At 36.2% G+C, this 20,093-nt stretch overlaps 1 protein-coding gene across 1 annotated transcript in view; it reads left to right on the top strand.

The window, feature by feature from the left end:
* The window catches only part of DMD (dystrophin), a 2,218,635-nt gene that overhangs the window by 1,593,061 nt on the left and 605,481 nt on the right, over window positions 1–20,093 (top strand). The window contains exon 52 of the mRNA XM_063601607.1: window positions 11,620–11,737. Coding sequence (XP_063457677.1) covers window positions 11,620–11,737 — 118 coding nt within the window. The remainder of the gene's footprint in view (window positions 1–11,619; window positions 11,738–20,093) is intronic.

Below are 20,093 nucleotides of genomic sequence, written 5' to 3'. Positions count from 1 at the left end.
AAAGGTATAGCTGCTATACTGTGGTGAGTCCACTGATGGATCTGGATAAAGTAAACTGAAAACGGAAAGTCCTCACCATTCCAGATGCCATTAAGAAAATTCATGGTTGAGGGGAGGAGGTCAAAATATCAACATTATCAGGAGTTTGGAAGTAGTTAATTCCAACACTCATCAATGACTTTGAGGGTCCAAGACTTCAGTAGAAGAAGTCACTGCAGATGTGGTAGAAATAGCATGAGAACCAGAATGAGAAGTGGAGCCAGAAGGTGTGACTGAATAGCTGTAATCTCAAGGTAAAACTTCAGTGGATCCAGAGTTGCTGCTTATGGATGAGCAAAGATTGTGGTTTCATGAGATGCACTCTACTCTTGGTGGTGATACTATGAACATTGTTGAAATGACAACAAAGGATTTAGAATATTCCATAAACTTAGTTGATAAAGTAGCATCAGGGTTTGAGAAGATTGACTCAAATTTTGAAAGAAGTTCTACTGAGTAAAATGCTATCAAACAGCATCACATGCTACAAAGAAATCATTGGCTGTAAAGAAGAGCCAATCGATGCAGCAAACTTCGTTGTTGTCTTATTTTAAGAAATTGCTACAGCCATCCCGACCTTCAGCAACCGCCACCCTGATCAATCAGCAGCCATCCTCACTGAGGCAAGAGCCTGTACCAGCAAAAAGATTATGACTCCCTGAAGGCTCAGATGATTGTTACCATTTTTTTTAGGAGTAATGTATTTTTAAATTAAGGTATGTACATTTTTTAGATACCATGCTATTGCACACTTGACAGATGATAGTAGAGTGTAAACATAACATTTAATACACTGGGGAACCAAAAATATTCGTGTGCCTCATTTTATTGTGATATTTACTTTATTGCAGCAGTCTGGAACCAAACACACAACATTCCAAGGCAGTCCTATATATTGTTTCATGTCTCTCTTTCTTCTAAAATGTATGTAGGAGAAAAAATTATATCACTTATGTTACTGGGCCATAATATCAAAAGCCTGCGAATCTGATGCACATGATAAAAACTGGTCTTAAACCTGTCTTGATTATCCTTTGTTAATATGCCAAATTTATAGAACAATAGAGTTTCAAGAAATGTGAACAATGTAGAATAACTAAAAGATCTAACGTTGAATAGCTGAAATTATCAGCGCCCTTTATATCACTTTAGAAATGCGTTTGCAAATCATTATCAACAAATTGTAGCATAAAATTCTTTTTTCTTCTTGACTTTGAAATTGTATTTCAAGATCCACAATTTACACCACATTATTTACTTACTGGCTTGTGAAAGTGAAAGGCATTTTCATTTTTGGATGTTAAGGGTTTTATCAATCCTTTAAGTTCCGTGTGGTATAATAGCTTGGAAAGGACCATCTTAATCTTTTTTTCAACAAAGGGAGATAATTTATTTTAAAAATAACACACTAATAGTAGATTAATATTATTACCATTTCAAAGAAGTCACCAAATTTGGTAGGCTTAAGAGGTGTTTTTTTTTTTTTGAGATCACTATGCTCTTTTTTTATTTTATTTATTTTATATTTATTTATTTATTTTTTAGTTTTTTAATTTTACTTTAAGTTCTGGGATACATGTGCAGAACGTGCAGGTTTGTTACATAGGTATACATGTATCATGGTGGTTTGCTATACTCATCAACCCAACATCCAGGTTTTAAGCCCCCAATGCATTAGGTATTTGTCCTAATGCTCTCTGTCCCCTTGCCCCTCACCCCTTGACAGGCCCCGGTGTGTGATGTTCCCCTCCCTGTGTCCATGTGTTCTCATTGTTCAATTCCCGCTTACGAGTGAGAACATGCAGTGCTAGGCTTAAGAGTTTTTTTAACTCCCCAAAATATCAACAAATTGAAACATTACTACAAAGAAATAGAGAAATAAATTTCACTGACTGTCTTATTGTTTTTTAAGTTTGAATAGCTAATAATGATTTCTTAAACAGCTATCATATTTTTTATTTTTAAAGCTAGCCAAATGATCAGTGATTTTTATAATACTGATAAATACTGCTTAGAAAAGGAACATGTGTTCTAGCAATTTCCACACATTTCTGATTCTAATTACTTGTTTCTTTTTGTTTTATTTTTATATTTTTAAGTTTTGTGAGTACCTAGCAGGTGTATGTATTTATTTGGTACATGAGATGTTTTGATACAGGCATGCAATGTGTAGTAAGCACATCATGTAAAATGGGGTATTCAACCCCTCAAGCATTTATTCTTTATGTTCGAAACAATCCAATTATACTCTTTTAATTATTTTAAAATGTGCAATTAAATCATTATTGGTTATAGTTCCCCTGTTGTGCTATCAAATAGTAGGTCTTACTCATTCTTTCTAACTAATTTTTTGTACCCAGTAACTATACCTACACCACCCCCACCTCCCCACGATCCTTCCCATCCTCAGGTAACCATCTTTCTACTCTCTATGTCCATGAGTTCAATTGTTTTGAATTTTAAATCCCACAAATAAGTGAGAACATGCAATGTTTGTCTTTCTGTGTCTGACTTATTTCACCTAGCATAATGACCTCCATTTCCAACAATGTTGTTGCAGATGACAGAATCTCATTCTTTTTTGTGGCTGAATAGTATTCCATTGTGCATAGGTACCACATGTTCTTTGTCCATTCATCTACTGATGGACACTTAGGTTGCTTCCAAATCTTGGCTATTGTGAATAGTGCTGCAATAAACATGGGAGTGCAGATATCTCTTCAGTATACTGATTTATTTTCTTTTGGGTATATACCCAGCAGCGGGAATGCTATATTATATGGTAGCTCTATTTTTAGTTTTTTGAGGAACCTCCAAACGGTTCTCCATAGTGCTTGTGCTAATTTACATTTCCACCAACAGTATACAAGGGTTCCTTTTTCTTCACATACTTGTCAACATTGGTTATTGACTGTCTTTTGGATATAAGCCATTTTAACGGGGGTGAGGTAATATGTCATCGTAATTTTGATTTTCATTTCTCTGGTTATCAATGATTCAGTGATGTTGAGCACCTTTTCATATGCTTGTTTGCCATTTGTATGTATTCTTGATCTGCCACAAGTCTCTAATTACTTGTTTCTTGTACCACTGTTTCCCTTCATTGTAGTCAGTGATTTGGTCAATCAACACTTTTTACGTATGGGTATCTGTTAACTGTATTTCTAGGAATGGACCAAGAATTGAGAAATTTATCCCAACCAGAAAGAACAAAATCTATGGAGGCACAGGATTACTGAAAGCTTTGCTCCTATAGCCTCAGTTTTTTCCTGCAAGTTCGCTGCTTCCCAGTTGTCCTTGTGATAAAATTCAAAACCTCAAACTGATTTTTAAAAAGCCAACTATATACTGCTTCCACTATGTCTACCTAAACTTATTTGCCATTATTTGTAAAGAATTCCAGGCTCTAGCCAGCCCATTTGAGGCTTCATTTTACGTTCATGCCTTTGTTCATGTCTGTCTTTCCCTTATAATGCTCTTCTCATTCTCTAGCCAAATCTTCCAAAGTTCAGCTGTAGTGCCATACTTCATATGAAGTCTTTGCTGAGAATTCCCATATGTGGTCATTTCCTTCACTGATTTGTTTCAATAGTTGTTGCCATTATTATTATTTTTTTGATACTGTTGCTGGATACTTTCGCAGATCCAGTCTCTAACCTGTGGTTCTACCCTAGGAGGTTAACCAATATGGCAGTAGCGTTGGGCTTGCTTGTCTATTGGCTTGGTCCTTGTGTTGGGAGGCATCAGCAGATCAATGGACGAGAGGAGAGTGAGTCGAGGGATGGCTAGGTTCCTTTACTCACAGCCCCAGCTCCTGTCAAGAGGTCTTGTCCCTGCAGCCACTTCTCAGATTCTACTAACTATACCCTCCCCTTAGCCTTTCAGTCCTTGAGGAGGAAAGCCTCCTCATCCCACTTTGAATGAACTATTTATTGCAAGAACCATGACTGATTCAGAATATAATCTGTCCTTGAATGAAATAGTTAATTTCCCCTTTTGTATTCTCATTTCATATCCCTGTCCCTTTATTCATTCCTACATTATATCATACTATCATATAGCTACTTTATATTATACTATGACATAAGTACCTTGTAAGTATATCATGCTATATTATAGTTCTTAAGTGTGTGGGCTTTGGGGCCAACTTACCTATGTTAGAAGTTCTGCCACTTATTACCATGTGATCCTAGACAAATTGTTTAACTTCTTTTTCATTCATTTTCTTTACTAGTAAAATAGGGGCAATATTAGTACCCACCTCACAGAGTAATATGATAATTACATTGACTGATAGTTTTTATTTAAAACTTTTATTGTTCTTACTATGAAATGGGAAATGTTCTAAACACCTTACAAATATTAACTCTATTAATTCTCATAATGAATCTGAGAGGTAGAGACTCAGTATCTCCATTTCACAGTGCTGGAAATGATACAGACAGCATTTAAGTAACGTACTGAAAATAGTAAACCGAATAGGTGGCAGCCAGTATGCAAATTGGGAAAGCCTGACTCCAGAGTTCATTCTTTTAACTAGTATGCTGTGATAGACTCTTTTGGCATATGGTATGCACTCAATAAACAACTATTGTTGTTGTTGTTAGCGTTACTTCCCATTGTATTATTACACAAAAAATAATTGTTTATGAGTATTTTTTTGCTAGATTATAAGTTCCTTGAAAAAAGAAGACAAGTTTTATTTGTCTATGTGTACTAGCTGAGTGCTTGGCAAATAGTTGCAGTTTAGTAAATGTTTCTAAAACAAATTATTAGTTGTTTCTTATGTATTTCCCAAGTCTATCCTAGCCTTGGAAACAACTAATACTTAGCTAAACCTAGAAATGTCATTTGAGATTTCAGCAGCCATCATTGTTGATGAAGCCACTGGTTCTCCTTTTTATCTCCAATTTCTTCCTCAGATGATTCACCACTTTCTTTGTAGTTTCCCTACTTCATTTTTCCTATAGTGACTTTTGTTCTCCAATAACCATTGATAGTGATGACAGTCCCACCTTGGAACCACTTCTAACTGTCCTGTTCAGCTTTTCCTGAGGCCAGATTTCCCCCTAAATACATTTTTTAGCTTCATAACTGCTCCTTCCAGAAATTTGAAATGCATTCTCAGGAATTAAGCAAGAGGCATTTGATTGCCATCATTTAATTTGTGTTTAAATGTGTTCTTCCCATCAACAATTAACCAGTGCTTCAGCCAAGATACATAACTTTTATTCTCCACTAACCTTAGGGTTGAGGTCACAATCAGGTATGTAATCTGTAGAGCCCAGTGAAAAATGAAAACGCAGGGCCCTTGGTTAAAAAAAAATTATTAAGAATTTCAAGATGGCAACAGTAGAGCATGAAACCAAGTATGAATCCCTTCTAATGCAGATCCTTGTGTAACTAACTGCACAAGTTATACGTTCAAGAAGCTGGTCCTGGTTGAGGTCTCTGTCTGCCTAGGGCACTTCTCACTCAGAGAGGTGGAATAATCTTAACTTTCTGTCTTCCATCGTCTGAAAACTTGCCCCAAAGTTCCTTTTGCCATCTCTTGCAGCAAACCTAGTGGTTGTTATCTGTTAAGGATTCCTGGTGGCTTGCTTTAGTTTCCTACAGTTCTTGAGCTGCATGTGTTGAATGGAACTCCACCATTACCATGTAACACATCTGAATACTCTTATTTTCCTCCAGTTAAATTCTGCACTCCTTGGAAATAATGGTCATGCACCCTGCCTTAGTGATTTCTAAATAGAGGTAGTATGTAAAAATACATATTTACTTGAATTGCATCTTAAGAGGCCAGCCCATGGGAGGCATGAAGAAACTTATGTTACTAATTAATATTCAGTAATTGACAGTTACACATTCAGGTAGTAGTGTCATGGAACCATCACGTTACATGGACCTGAAGAGTTGATGAGAGGTTTAGGGTCTAGGAGGACAAAAGTGAGTGTACTAGTCAGGGCTTGAGGTTATATGTACCCAGACAGCATAAAATGGGACAATATTTTATTAGTGGAAATATCTATGTGAAAGAAAAGAAGGAGGAAGCCAGGGAAAGTGCAAGAGATGTTAGATCAAGATGCAATTCTGACTCTGCAAGGAAGAGAGAGGGAGAGAAGGCTAGGTAGAAGCATCCCAGTGTGCGGTCTAGTGGAAGGAAATTTTGGCAAAGCTGTTGGGAAGTCATTGAGGCAGAGCCAGGCAAAGAAGTCCCATGTCTCCCAAGGAAGGCTCTCTGCCTTAGTATTCCCACCACACCCAGTCATTGGTGAGGAGCAGTCTGTGAGAAGCTTGGCTTTGGTGCAGTGCAATCATGGATTTCAAAATGCAGTAACAGGAGTCCTCAGTCAGTTAAGACCCAATAATAGAAGGCCTGCATATTCTCATGGTGGCCACTTGGGTATGAGGAGCAGTGGTGTTTAAAACTGTTTTGTATAATTTAAATAAAGAAAAGCTGAGGACTACTTAAGCTTGATTCCTTCAGAAGACAGTCTTTGGCCTTTATATTTCATGTGATATCTTTGCCATATGCTCTGATAACTCTCCATGTTTCCCCTACCATAATACCTCAGGTTATTGCAATTGTTTTTTTATTGCCTGTCATCACTACTAGTTTGTTTTCTCTTTGAGAACAGGAATTATTTTCTCCTTCACTGCTACAGCCCCTGCACCTAGCTCAATGAGTGACACAACAGAAGCACTTAAAAAATTGCTATAACTCAAATTTGGGGGATATTCTACAAAATACCTGGCCTCTGTTGGTCAAAACTGTAAGTGTTATAAAGTTCAAAGAAAGGCAAATAACTATTTCAACTTAAAAAAGACTAAGGAGATACGACAACTAAAAGCAATGCGTGAGTCTGGACCAGACCAGGAAATAAAAATATGGCTATAAAGTTCATTAATGGGGTAATTGTCATACTCTGAATATAGAGTATGGATAAGATTATGGTACTAAAGCCACGCTAAATTTCCTGACTTTGAAACTGAGCTGAGGTTATTTAAGAGAATGTCTTTGCTATTAAGAAATAAAACCTAAAGTATTTAAGGGTAAAGGGGCATGATATCTGCAAATTATTCTCAAATGATTCAGAAAAAATATATATATATAAAACATTACATATACAGTTATATATCTATACACACAGAGAGAATGATAAAATGATAAATAATTAAAAATAATGTGGCAAAATGTTAACAAATGGTGAATCTGGGCAAGGGTTACCTGGGAGTTCTTTATCTTGCAAATATTCTGCAAGCTTGAAATTATATAAAAATAAAATGCATCTTATAAAGTATTTATTCAGTGAATAAAGAACAAAAAAGGATAACTGCAGTTAGAAGATATTTATGAAGTTGGTTATGAAGATTCTTAAGAAGTTACCAATGGAGGTGCTAGTAGAACATTCAAAAAAGAAGTAGGGAAGGTTGACCAAGTAGGAAAATATCAATATCCAAGCCAGTATAAAATGGAAATGAGAAGTGAGGAAGTAAGTGGAAGACAATGAGGATGGTTTTCGATTTGGCCACTCTATTTGGAGAGGCAGCCGAATGCAAGAATAGAAGCCAGAAGAAGATGCTCAGTGAGATGGTTGAAAGCTAGATAGAGTACAGCATCCTCACCAGTAAAACCCTTTCGGTAACTAGAAAGGCTACAATTTAGTACCTTCCTGACTTCTATGCTTATTTTCTTCAGTACATAAAATGGTTCCATAAACTCTTTTACCTTCTGAATTCTTTATATTAATTTTTTGAAGTTGTAAATAAAATAGCATCAGTTCTACATTGTTACATTTCAGCTTAATTCATATTTATTTACTGAAAATGGGAACATTTGAAAAATCATCATGGGCATTTATGCTATGTAGATTGTTGATTTTTATAGAAAAATATAAAAATATGACCAGTTTGATTTTTAAAGTCTTTTCTTAGACATGTAAATACTAAGCATTCAACTCAACATATAGAGTTTTTATTTGAGTATTATTTAGGTGGAATTCTATTTTAATGAATACAATAAAAAATTGTAATTTTGTCTAAAAGCCGAAAATGCCCTAGTTATAATATGTATGATTTCACTGTTTAACTTCCTATTTCATAGGGTTGCTATTTATAACCACTTTACTCAACTCTGGGGGAACTTAGTGAGATTAAAGACTTCTGATTCACTTTGTATTTGAAGAATTTTTTTTCCTCCATCTTTGCTCAGCTAGTGGAATCCATGATGAATTCTCATCTCCAAGGGGTAAGCAGTTTTTAGTAAAGCCCAGTAGCTGACTTATGACTCCTTAGAAATAGCATTGATTCCTTCCTTCTCCTGTGTTTTGTTTCTTCTAGAATGATAGAATCCATGTAGACACGATCCATTATCATGCTTAGGTACTGGTAAGCATGTAATGATTTTAGTTTTGTTCGCTTCAGTTATTTGTGTCACAAATATCTGGGATCATATCAGAGAAATAAATAAGCACAATTAGCATTCTACTTGTTTGTTATGACTAAAGCTAGGTTGAGGAAACAGAAAAGGACCAGAGGTCATATGAGGATGAAGATAATACTAGGAACAGCATGTTTGGGAGAGTAACATCTGGTAGGGGTAGCAGATTGGGGGCAGAGAAAAGAATTTTGTAGATGGATATTTTGGAGGCAAGTAGTTTGAGTAATGATTAGATCTAAGGTGTTTTCTCATCTGTCGGTGGCTCGAAGGAATAGAGGTGAAGGTCAGTTTATTTGAGAAGTTCTGGAATTATAAAACTAAGTTGAAGTCAAAGAAAGTATAGTAGCAAATAAATAGAATACCCTTAAAAGGAAACCAAATGAAAAATAATCGTTACTCTCACCATATGCTTGTGTTCTTATTAGCAAGAAATTCTTTTAACCACTGTTTTTATAATATCTTAATGAAAAAATACTGAAGCGTATGCCATATTAAATCCCTCTCTTTATTTCTAGAAAGGGAATCAGAGGAGACAATTCCCATTCTGCTATACTAAAAGACCACTAAGTAAAGAGCCTATTAGTGTATGATAAATCCCATAGCAATATACATTATCATTTTACAGCTTCTTTGTTGAAATGAATGTTTGTATGTGTTGACCATAGAGTGGGATAAAAAGTTGAAATTTTGTTTTGAAATATTTTAGAAATGCATAGTTGTACTGCAGTTGTGAACCTCCTTAGATTTTTAAGGAGGCTGCTTCAAAGGATGTCATTAATAATCTTCTCAGGTGCTTACAAAGCATGTGTCTGTCAGCAGAATTAGAGAATCACCCAACTAGAGAACAGGTTTCACAATACCCTGAGACCTATTTTGTTCATTAGAGAGGAAAATGGCTTGTTTTGAGTCTAAGTTGACATGCTTGCTAATTTCAGCAATAAAAGCTGTTCATTGTGGTCAGGTTTAATTTAGAGCCTGGTAAGGTTCAGATTAAAGTTGATCAACTTACTTTTACAACATACTTCTTAAATGAACTTTGAAATCTTAAAAGAAGGAAAAAAGTATAGCAAACAGTGAATAATGTATCTAAAACTGAGAAGCAAAAAAAATCTGGTTATTTGAGAGTGAATTAAAAGAAGAACAACCCAATAAAGATAATCTTTGTTATATAAAAATTTCCAAGTATCGAAAAGCACGATTTTTCATATAAGTTACACACTATACCGAATATATTTGTCCACTGCCACATGCATAGTGCCTAGAATAGTGCCTAGTGCTGAAAAATATTTATTAAAATGAATGGATGAGTAAATGAATTTATGTATTTTGCCAGCCCTGTGTATTTAAAGTTCTTTGTTAACTTTGAGGTGAAAATTTGACTTCATCTGAGGTTTCTGGGTAAGTCCGTTTTAAAAATTCTGTTGAACATATTCAAACATTTTAGGGTAGGCAATTCCGAAGCAACCTTTCAGCTTCCCATGTCACAGATGACCAGAGTTTCACATTCTAACACTGGAAAACATCTTATTTCATAAAATCTATCTGCTACTATATGGTTCCTACTTTAAAATTTGTTCAGTACTCTCCAACTGACTTAACGCCACTTACTGCAATAGCTGTCTTTGGCAATTTGTTCCATATTTCAAACACTCTTTTGTATAAAGAAACCATAAAAGTTAGAAACCTGAAAATTGGATTTTTCTTCTGAGCAGTCACAGCTTACAAATGTGGAAAATTTGTTAAAAGTTAGCCCCTCCAATTTTTCAATACAGAGAGGAGAAAGTGCCTAAAGTAGATGTACAATGTTTGGAAAAGTTTTTTGCATTATTTTACTATTACCAAAAGCAATTGAGTTTAAATCACAAAGCCTGTCTCCCTACCTCTTTACAGAAGAAACACTACAGAATGATCAAAATTTGGCCTTTCCAAAACCAAAAATCATTAGAAAATCAGCAGGAGTCAAAGTACAGAGTAGATAACTAAGTTTCATATAAGTTTCAGATACATTACTCTCTACCACTTTCATCTCTTTATCTTCATTGGCCTCATGTGGTAGAACATCATATTTAAAATTATACAAACTTGCTGGCTTGTTTACTAGTGTGGTTATTATAAGAAAAAAATGAGAAAATATAGATAAAACATCTGTCACATATTGCTTATAAACTAACAGTAAATATTACTTGTATTTTCCCCAATTAAAATAAAATTTACTGAGTTTTAGAACCAGAGCTAGTCAGATGCCTTTTTTTCATAAATTCCTTCATAAATATCTCTGAGATTTTGGTCCTTAAATCTAGAGAGACTAAGATGACAGAGAAAATAGACACTGAAGAAAGGGAAGAATATCTTAATGATTTACATTACTACCTATAAATTAAAAATTGTTGACTTTATTATATTTGTATTTTTATTTAAAATAGTGCTATATTAAAGTCATTTATAATACAGGGGAATAGGAATACTAACCTGTAATCTGATGCTCTCCAAACTTGCCTAAATCATAAAAGTTAATTAGATAATTTATTTAAAATGCAAGATTTGCAGCCCTTTCCACTACATATTCATTAGTTCTGGAGTGAGGCAAAAAGGTTTGGTGATTCTTACGGACAGGCAGCTTAGGAGAAAAGCTGATTTAGCTCGTCTACTTCACCTTTTCATTTGACAGGTGAGAAATCTCAGGGGTACAATGAAGTTAAATAAGTAATATCTCTTAAATCGGTTCTGAGCTTTTTCTGTTTTTAAAATAAATATACCTTAATTTTGACGTCACACAGAATGATATCATAAGTATAAATAGTTATCTATCTTTTAAATGCATTGTCGTAATTCAGAATAACATTTCTTACTCAAGGCATTCAGACAGTGGTTTAAGTAATCCGAGGTACTCTGGAATGTCTCCATTTGAGCCTTTAAATGAAGAAAATCTATAGTCAAGATTTTCATTTGAAATATTTTTGATATCTAAGAATGAAACATATTTCCTGTTAAATTGTTTTCTATAAACCCTTATACAGTAACATCTTTTTTATTTCTAAAAGTGTTTTGGCTGGTCTCACAATTGTACTTTACTTTGTATTATGTAAAAGGAATACACAACGCTGAAGAACCCTGATACTAAGGGATATTTGTTCTTACAGGCAACAATGCAGGATTTGGAACAGAGGCGTCCCCAGTTGGAAGAACTCATTACTGCTGCCCAAAATTTGAAAAACAAGACCAGCAATCAAGAGGCTAGAACAATCATTACGGATCGAAGTAAGTTTTTTAACAAGCATGGGACACTCAAAGCAAGATGCATGACAAGTTTCAATAAAAACTTAAGTTCATATATCCCCCTCACATTTATAAAAATAATGTGAAATAATTGTAAATGATAACAATTGTGCTGAGATTTTCAGTCCATAATGTTACCTTTTAATAAATGAATGTAATTCCATTGAATAGAAGAAATACATTTTTAAATCAATTCAGGGCTTATATAGTTGCAAAGCATGCATTGATGGGTGTGGTGACCACAGTGTGGCAGAACATTTGTGGCAGAACATTTGTTCTTTAGTTGTCATCTGGGCTGGCATCCATGGAGATGCCAGTCTCTCCCTCATATCCTTGGCTGTTGGTCCAAGCAGGCAGTGGCTTCTTCCTGGGCCATCTTTCATTCCCATCTGCAGTGACTTTCAGATCTGGATATCTCTCTGCTACTTTGATGCCCCCATTTTGTAATATCAAAAATCATCGTACTGTACCTTATGCCGTAGTAGGGTGGGCAGGAACTTTGGTAAGACCCATCTGACTAGACGCTGTGCATATTCTTTTCTTCTGACATACACTCCTATCCATTTAATGGGGAGAGTGATTTGCAGTGATTGTGTGTTGTGTCAGTGAGTTTCCATGGGGTCAGGAAGAGTGACAGACGAAGGAGTAGGGGAAACTCGCCACCTGGTTTCCCTCAGAGATTCTCCTCAGAAATGAGGTCCAGGTCAGCTCTGCTTTCAGGTTCTCTCAGATCTCTCTCGGTTTCTTCACTTCTCTCTACCTTCCTTCCCTCCAGGGACACACATTGGTATTGAATTTTCTTGCTTGCTCTGCAATATCCCCTCATTTTCCTTCCCACAACCCGAAGAATCCTTTGTAGTGCAGGAAGGAGGAAAACCTTTCAGCCATCTTTTTTTTTCTCTTTGAAATCTTTTGTCTTTTACCAGGCTTAGACTTTTCAAACTCGGAAACCATGAGAGTCTATGTCTTCATAATTTATATTCTGCTATGTTAACCCTTCCCTAAGGAAATGACTAGTTGTCAATATGTTGGGGAAAGTGAAAGAGTAACCAGAGTAAAAGGTTAATATTTTAAAATATTATTAGTCATACTTCCACATATTGGGTAAGTACTTATTGATAATAGCTAGTATTTATTCAGTACCTCATAAGCATTAGATGGTGTGTGCACATGTGTGTGTTTCTGTGTGTTTCTGTGTGTGTGCACAAAATCTTTACAGAATCTTGTGAGCTATATTTTATAATCCCCATTTTATAGATGAGAAAACAGGTTCCAAGAACAGTTACTCGGCCGGGCGCGGTGGCTCACGCCTGTAATCCCAGCACTTTGGGAGGCCGAGGCGGGCGGATCACGAGGTCAGGAGATCGAGACCATCCTGGCTAACACGGTGAAACTCCGTCTCTACTAAAAATACAAAAAAAAAATTAGCCCGGCGTGGTGGCGGGCGCCTGTAGTCCCAGCTACTTGGGAGGCTGAGGCAGGAGAATGGCGTGAACCCGGGAGGCGGAGCTTGCAGTGAGCCGAGATCGCGCCACTGCACTCCAGCCTGGGCGACAGAGCGAGACTCTGTCCCAAAAAAAAAAAAAAAAAAAAAAAAAAAAGAACAGTTACTCAAATTGCTGAAGTTTACAAACAAGCAAAGAACAGAGCTTGGAATTTGTAAATGTCTCTTTCTGACTTGAAAATCTGCGCTCTTTCTAGTATGTTTACCATTTCCCATCTTGTTTTGTTGCTTTTAATGACCTTAATCATTGTACTAAGACTAAATACTTCTTTTGTCTGAAATTATGTATGTTTTGATTCACTTCCTAAAGACATGTCTTCTTTCAGGTGTAGTGATTGCTAATTAAAATAGGCTGTTGTTGGTTTTGAAAGTTTAACTCTTTATCGTTGCTTAAACAATGAATGTGGATGTATGCTAATGTATTATTTCAGTAACACTAGCCACTATAACAGGTAATCTCCCAAATCTTGGAGGCTTACTACAGCAGAAATTTACTTCTTATTTTAGTGCAGTCCAAAATAAGCAGCCCTCTATGAAGTCATTCAGGAACCCAAGCTCCTTCCATCTTTTGTGTCCAGAGCATAAGACTCATATGCATTTAATGGGCAGATGAAGAATGAGTATTACTCATGAAAATTTGTCATGAGTCAGGCCTGGAAATGGTGTGTGTTAATTTTGTTCATATTCTGTTGGATGGATCTTGTCACATGGTCACACCTAACTGCGAGGGAATTAGGGAAATAGTGTACACTGTTGAGCCTAGGAAGAGGAACAGATTTGGTAAGAAACTAGTCAACCTCTGCATAGCTAATTTGAACAAGGAAGAATGCACTTATATTCTATGAGTTTGTCTAAATTATAGGATATCATATCTATAACTTGCAAGGCAAGAGCAAAATTGCCTTGTAATGACTAACATAGATAGCTGTACAATTGATTGAGCAGAGCATTCCTCCACCATACTGGAACCTTGAGGGTTCTCCAACAAGTTGCAACACACTGACCCAAAAGAGTGAATCTTAGTGAGTGATTTACTCAATATGAGACTGAATTCTCATTACACAGGTAAGTGACCAGTTTCTTGCCTGAGAAATATGGAAATTTGGCAGTGAGGTTTATGCAAATCTGAACATACTATACAGAGAGTCATTTGTTATTTTACTAATGAAAAATAACTTCAATTTTTTCCCTAAGAGGAAGACAATATGAATGTATTATACAGTATTTGTTCAACATTGTCTGAACATTTTCCATTATCCCCTGCATTTTTTTCATATTGCATTGACTTTTTCATGATAGAGATTAAAATTGAATGACCAGAGGGCAAGTTTGTATCTCTCGGCCAATATTCAGTGATTTGAATAGTTCTTCTTTTCTAAGCTTTTGTCTTTTAGGAATGAATACCTTTATGAATATTTGCAGCATAGTGGAAAGACTGTAATCCAAATGGTCCAAGAAAGCATTTTCTTAAAAGCAAGTGTCTGTCGAGATGTGTCATAGTGCTTATTAAGAGTCTAAGCTGGAATCTTAGTTCCAAATATGCCTGGAGCCTCTAAATGGTACCAGGATAATTCTGACAAGATATGTTTATCTAAACAATGTCATTTGCAGCCCTGCTACACTTCAGTTTATCTCTCCATTTGAAATCTATAAAATGGGATGGAAATTCAATACTCATAAACTTTCGATTGTGTTCAAAATAGAATTTTTCTTAGTAAAGATTTGGTTTTCAGGAAAAGGACAGAAATAAAATACTTGCTCATAAAATTGTATTTTCTCATTTGATGATTTTGGTCTTCCTTTTTATTGCCATGAAACTTCTAGAAATGCTCAAAAAGAAATCAGCTAAAGAAAAAATAGTTAATATATGTATGTAATACTATATTGAAACATTTTTCTTTCTCTGGTAAATCCCATTTCATAACTTTGAACAGCTGGGAAAATCTATACATAGTTATTGCAGTCTATCAAGAGAAAAGTTCAGTACAAAGCTATTTATGTCTACTAGAAATATTCATGTTAAACTTCAAGTAATTGGGTGTGCAAGCCACCACCATGTTTTACTATATGAAACTATTACCGTGGTATCTGTTGTATTCAGGTAATTATATTGATGGAAATCATGCAGTAATAATCTAGGTAAGAGAGTAAATTTTATCTAAATCAGATCAAATGAAAAATTCTCCCTCTTTCTAATATTCGAATTGCTCATTTTTCTTTAACTCTTTGGTGTCTGAATTTGTCAATCATTCCTGGCCATTTTCTTCTGCAAAAGGGCTGGGTCAGGGGACCAAAAGCAGATAAGATTAGAAGAATTTAAATTTTCTTCCTTGGAGGCATCTGAATTACATGAAACTCTTGTTCATGTCTGTTAATACTGCAAGGCATAATACCATAATACCTTGCATAGCAGTGAAGAGGATTTGGAAAGATAAAACTGCTTCCTTTTATCATTCTGTTTATTTCACAAACAATATTGGTGAATGTCGTTCCTGTAACATTTGGATTTAAGAGCCTTGTTTCTGTAGCTTCTCCCTCCGTAACCCCCACCACTACCATTTCGGGGCTGTACAGCAATAGCATGCATTACTTTAAAAGGCAGGCTGCCTAGACTGGCCACTTGTTAGCTTTGTGACGTTGAGCAAATGACTAATCTCAGTAAACTATCTGCTCTTAGTTTCCTTCTCTGTAAAATAGGCTCACTTATAACTATCTCATGGGTTGGGAGGATTAGATGAAATAATTAATGTAGAGCCCTTAGATCAGGGCCATAGTAAAAGCTGAATGAATGTTAGCATTTGTTATTTTAATTATAATCTATTGGGGTGCTTTGAAGGCTTAATGCAAAATACTTAATGAGCTTTTTGGTAGCTGTTTAGTTATTTCACCCCCCACCACCACCCCAAAAAGAGAGATTTAAAAGACCGACAGGAGAAGGTTGCTTGGAAAAGATGGAATAAGATATATACATAGAATTAAACAAATATTCAGGAAAGCCTTTTGTGGGAAATACTGCAAAATTTTTATTATCTATAAATTTAATAGGTAGATATTACTACTCCCATTTTAGAGACAGAAAACTGAGACTCGGAGAGCTTACGTAACTTGTCTAGGGTCTTAGGAAGATGCCAAGTGAGGAAGTAGAATTCAAGCCCATGTCTATATGATTTTAAAGCCCGAGGCACATCAAATGGAAAAGGCTGGTTAGTCAGAAAAATAGGAAGGTATATTTATCTGACAACTTAAAATATTAGGACTAACCTCAGGTTATTATAGTCTGGATATACATTTTTGCTGCTCCTGTTTATACTTTTGACTTCTGTATATTTGAGTGTCTAATCAAAGGATTGTCTTTTACATGTGTTGGAGATGTACAGACTAGTGGACCCCAATGATCTATTAGCTGTGTAACCTTAGCCAAGTTAATTCTCTTTCCTAAACTGTGGTTCTCTCATCTGTCATGTGGGGCTAATAATAGTACTTAATGCTGGTAGGGTGATTAAGAAAGTAAAATAATTGGTGTTTCTAAAGTAAATATGTGGCACATATTAGATGCTCATTAAATGGTACACATTGTTATGGTGAGATGGATTTGGTACAGAGAGAACTGGAGATGGGAGAATATGAAGGGTGTATAATGTGGCCTTTTATTAGCTAAACCAAGGGAAGGACTTCTGAAACAGAATTCCAAGCTTTAAGAGGGAGTCGTTTATTTTGGAATTATTTTTTCAGCTAAGGATTTTTCAACCCAGTCCAGAATTCTTAGAGAAATTTAGTGATAGCTTATAAATTTTAAGAAAAGGAATTCACATTATATTGCATAAAGAACTGGTATACAGGGCCATAGAAGGGGAGAATGTTCTTCTGTATGAGAATAAAGAAAAATCTCTCACACGATTTTTGAATTAACTGACAGTTTTATAGCAGCTTTGTCAACCCATCATTCATTGCTGCAACCAAATCTATGAAATCCTTCATGGCAAAATAAAAAGGCTCTGTTGTTCTCCACATTTGTATGAAATCTCTGTTGCTAATGAAATGCCAGCCAGTATCTTCCTCTCAGGTATTGTCTATTAGATGGTTGCTTATTTTAGAAGAAGTGGAGTCAACCATATAAATTTCCTTCTTTTGACATCTAGCACCTGCTGTCAACCTGTTATAGCTACAAGCAGCTCTCAAAATTCACATCCACTAGGATGCCGCTGGCAACCAAGGAGTTCAGTTCAGTTCAGTTCAGCGAACATTTGAATGCCTACTCTGTGCTATCTAATATCAGAGATGGTAGAGGGGATACAGGAAAAAAGTAAGATTCAGCCTTTGTCTTTAAAGAGCTCAAAATCAAATGTGGGTATTTGGACAAGTATATTTAGGCAAGGCAGTTTAGGATAGGTGCTTCAGTAGAGCAGTATTACAAAATGTTGAGAGAAAACTAGAGGAGGAGTTTTAAATGAGGGCTTAGTGGAATGCTTCCAGAAGGAGGCTGAATTTGACCTGGTCATGAATAAGACTTTGAAAAGCAGAAGGAAGCTGGAGAGGGAAGGGTATTTCAGGAATTGATGACAGGAGAATACATAATTAGACCTGTTAACAGTGGGGTGGAAGACGAATATCAGCATGGGAGTGTGTGTGTGTGTGTGTGTGTGTGTGTGTGTGTGTGTGTGTGTGTTGTGGAGGATAAGGGAGTAAATGAAGTCAGTAAGACCAGTTAGAAGGTAAGAGAGCCCAAGCTGGAGCAGTGACCATGGAGTAAAAAGAAAGAAGTGAAATTGAGACATAAAGTGGAGCTAGAATTAACAGGATTTTGACATTGATTGCATATATAAAACTGTCAATCTAAGAGAAGGCCTGCCTCTAAGAGTTGGAGATTGAATTCTTTGGAAGATTAATGTCATAACCAGAGACAAACTCAGGATAAGGAGTTGATTATAGGGGACAAAGTAATGTGCTTAACATGAAGCTAGATGACCATACTGAGATTTTAAAGAAATGGTTGAAAACATAGAGATTGCAGGAGATTGCAGGAGTGATGTTACTTTTGGACATGAATTCAAAAGTTACCTGGAATGGCTGAGCTTGCACAGAGAGAGGGTACCTGGTGCAAAGCAAAGTGAACATAGGAAAAAGCCTAGAAGTTGGTTTACATTTAAGGAATGTGAGAAGAGGTAACACCACCCACCCCCCACACAACCCCCAACCCTGCCAACTTACAATATAGATGCATTTAGACACACACTGAATAATAATTTTTTTTTTGAGACAGAGTCCTGCTCCATTGCCCAGGCTGGAGTGCAGTGGTGCCATCTTTGCTCACTGCAACTCCGCCTCCCAGATTCAAGCTATTCTCTTGCCTCAGCCTACCGAGTAGCTGGGATTACAGGCTCCCACCATCATGCCCAGCTAATTTTTTTGTATTTTTAGTAGGGACGGGGTTTCGTCATGTTGGCCAGGCTGGTCTCAAACTCTTGACTTCAGGTGATCCACCCGCCTCGGCCTCCCAAAGTGCTGGGATTACAGACCTGAGCCACCGCGCCCGGCCTAAATAATGAATTTACAGGTGCTACACTGTATGGTTTCCTTTTTCTGCTGCTGTACAACCATTGAAGTAACATAAGTTTCATCCTGGTTCTTAATGATACCATGAATAAAGTATAGAAACTCTTTAGCTGAGGATTAAAGATTGTTGTGTTTAGGTAGACCAGGTTTCTGATGCAGCCCTCAGTAGACCAGGGAAATTAGCCATTACTATTTGCCTTGTAGGTCTAATGAACCCTTTAGCTTTTTATTTTGTATATGTCTAAGTTACTCTACAAATTCTTATGGAAGTATAAAGAGATAGTGAAAGACAATCTTATGAGAAATTTTAATAAGAATTGAAATACAGGCCGGGCACGGTGGCTCACTCCTGTAATCCCAGCACTTTGGGAGGCTGAAGCGATGGATCACCTGAGGTCAGGAGTTCGAAACCAGCCTGGCTAACGTGGTGAAGCCCCATCTCTACTAAAAATACAAAAAAATTAGCCAGGCGTAGTGGCGGGCACCTGTAATCCCAGCTACTCGGGAGGCTGAGGCAGGAGAATTGCTTGAACCCGGGAGGCGGAGGTTGCACTGAGCCGAGATCACGCCATTGCACTCTAACCTGGGCAACAAGAGTGAAACTCCATCGTAAATAAATAAATAAATAATAAAAAAGAAATACAACTTACTTTTTGTATCAAATAAATTTTGGTGCACAAACATCATAAATGACATAATATCTGTCACATATCCTTTAGCAAAACAGGATTGTTAAAATTCTTACAGCTAATATTATGTGGTGAAGTTCTTCCTGTTGAATAATTAAGTGGATTAAAATATCATATTTCCTTTCTGTCATTAGAAATATATTGTGCATTAATCAGTCCTTGGGCCTGAGAACATTTATCTAGGTTTTCATCATCTGAAAACTCACAGTCCAATATTTCACCTGTATTATCAATTCACCATTATCATTAGAGTTTAGAATGCTGCTGTCTCTTTCGATCTATCTTCTGTTGTATCTAATAATTAGGAGATATATATATATATATATATATAGAGAGAGAGAGAGAGAGAGATTGGTAATAATACTAATATATATAATAATATTATATATATACACACATACAGAGAGAGAGAGAGAGATTGATTTTAAGCCATTAACTCATATGATTGTGGGAGCTGAAAAGTCAAAAATCTGTAAAATCCAAAAGCCTGGCAGGATGGAGACCAAGGGAAGAGTTGATGTTGCAATCTTGAGTCCAAAGGTAATCCGATAGCAGAATTCCTTCCTTTTCTGGGGACTTCAGTCTTTTCTCT

Source organism: Pan paniscus, chromosome X (genome assembly GCF_029289425.2).
Source record: "Pan paniscus chromosome X, NHGRI_mPanPan1-v2.0_pri, whole genome shotgun sequence".
In the NCBI taxonomy this organism is placed as follows: Eukaryota; Metazoa; Chordata; class Mammalia; order Primates; family Hominidae; genus Pan; species Pan paniscus.
This window is presented reverse-complemented; position numbering and strand designations above follow the sequence as displayed.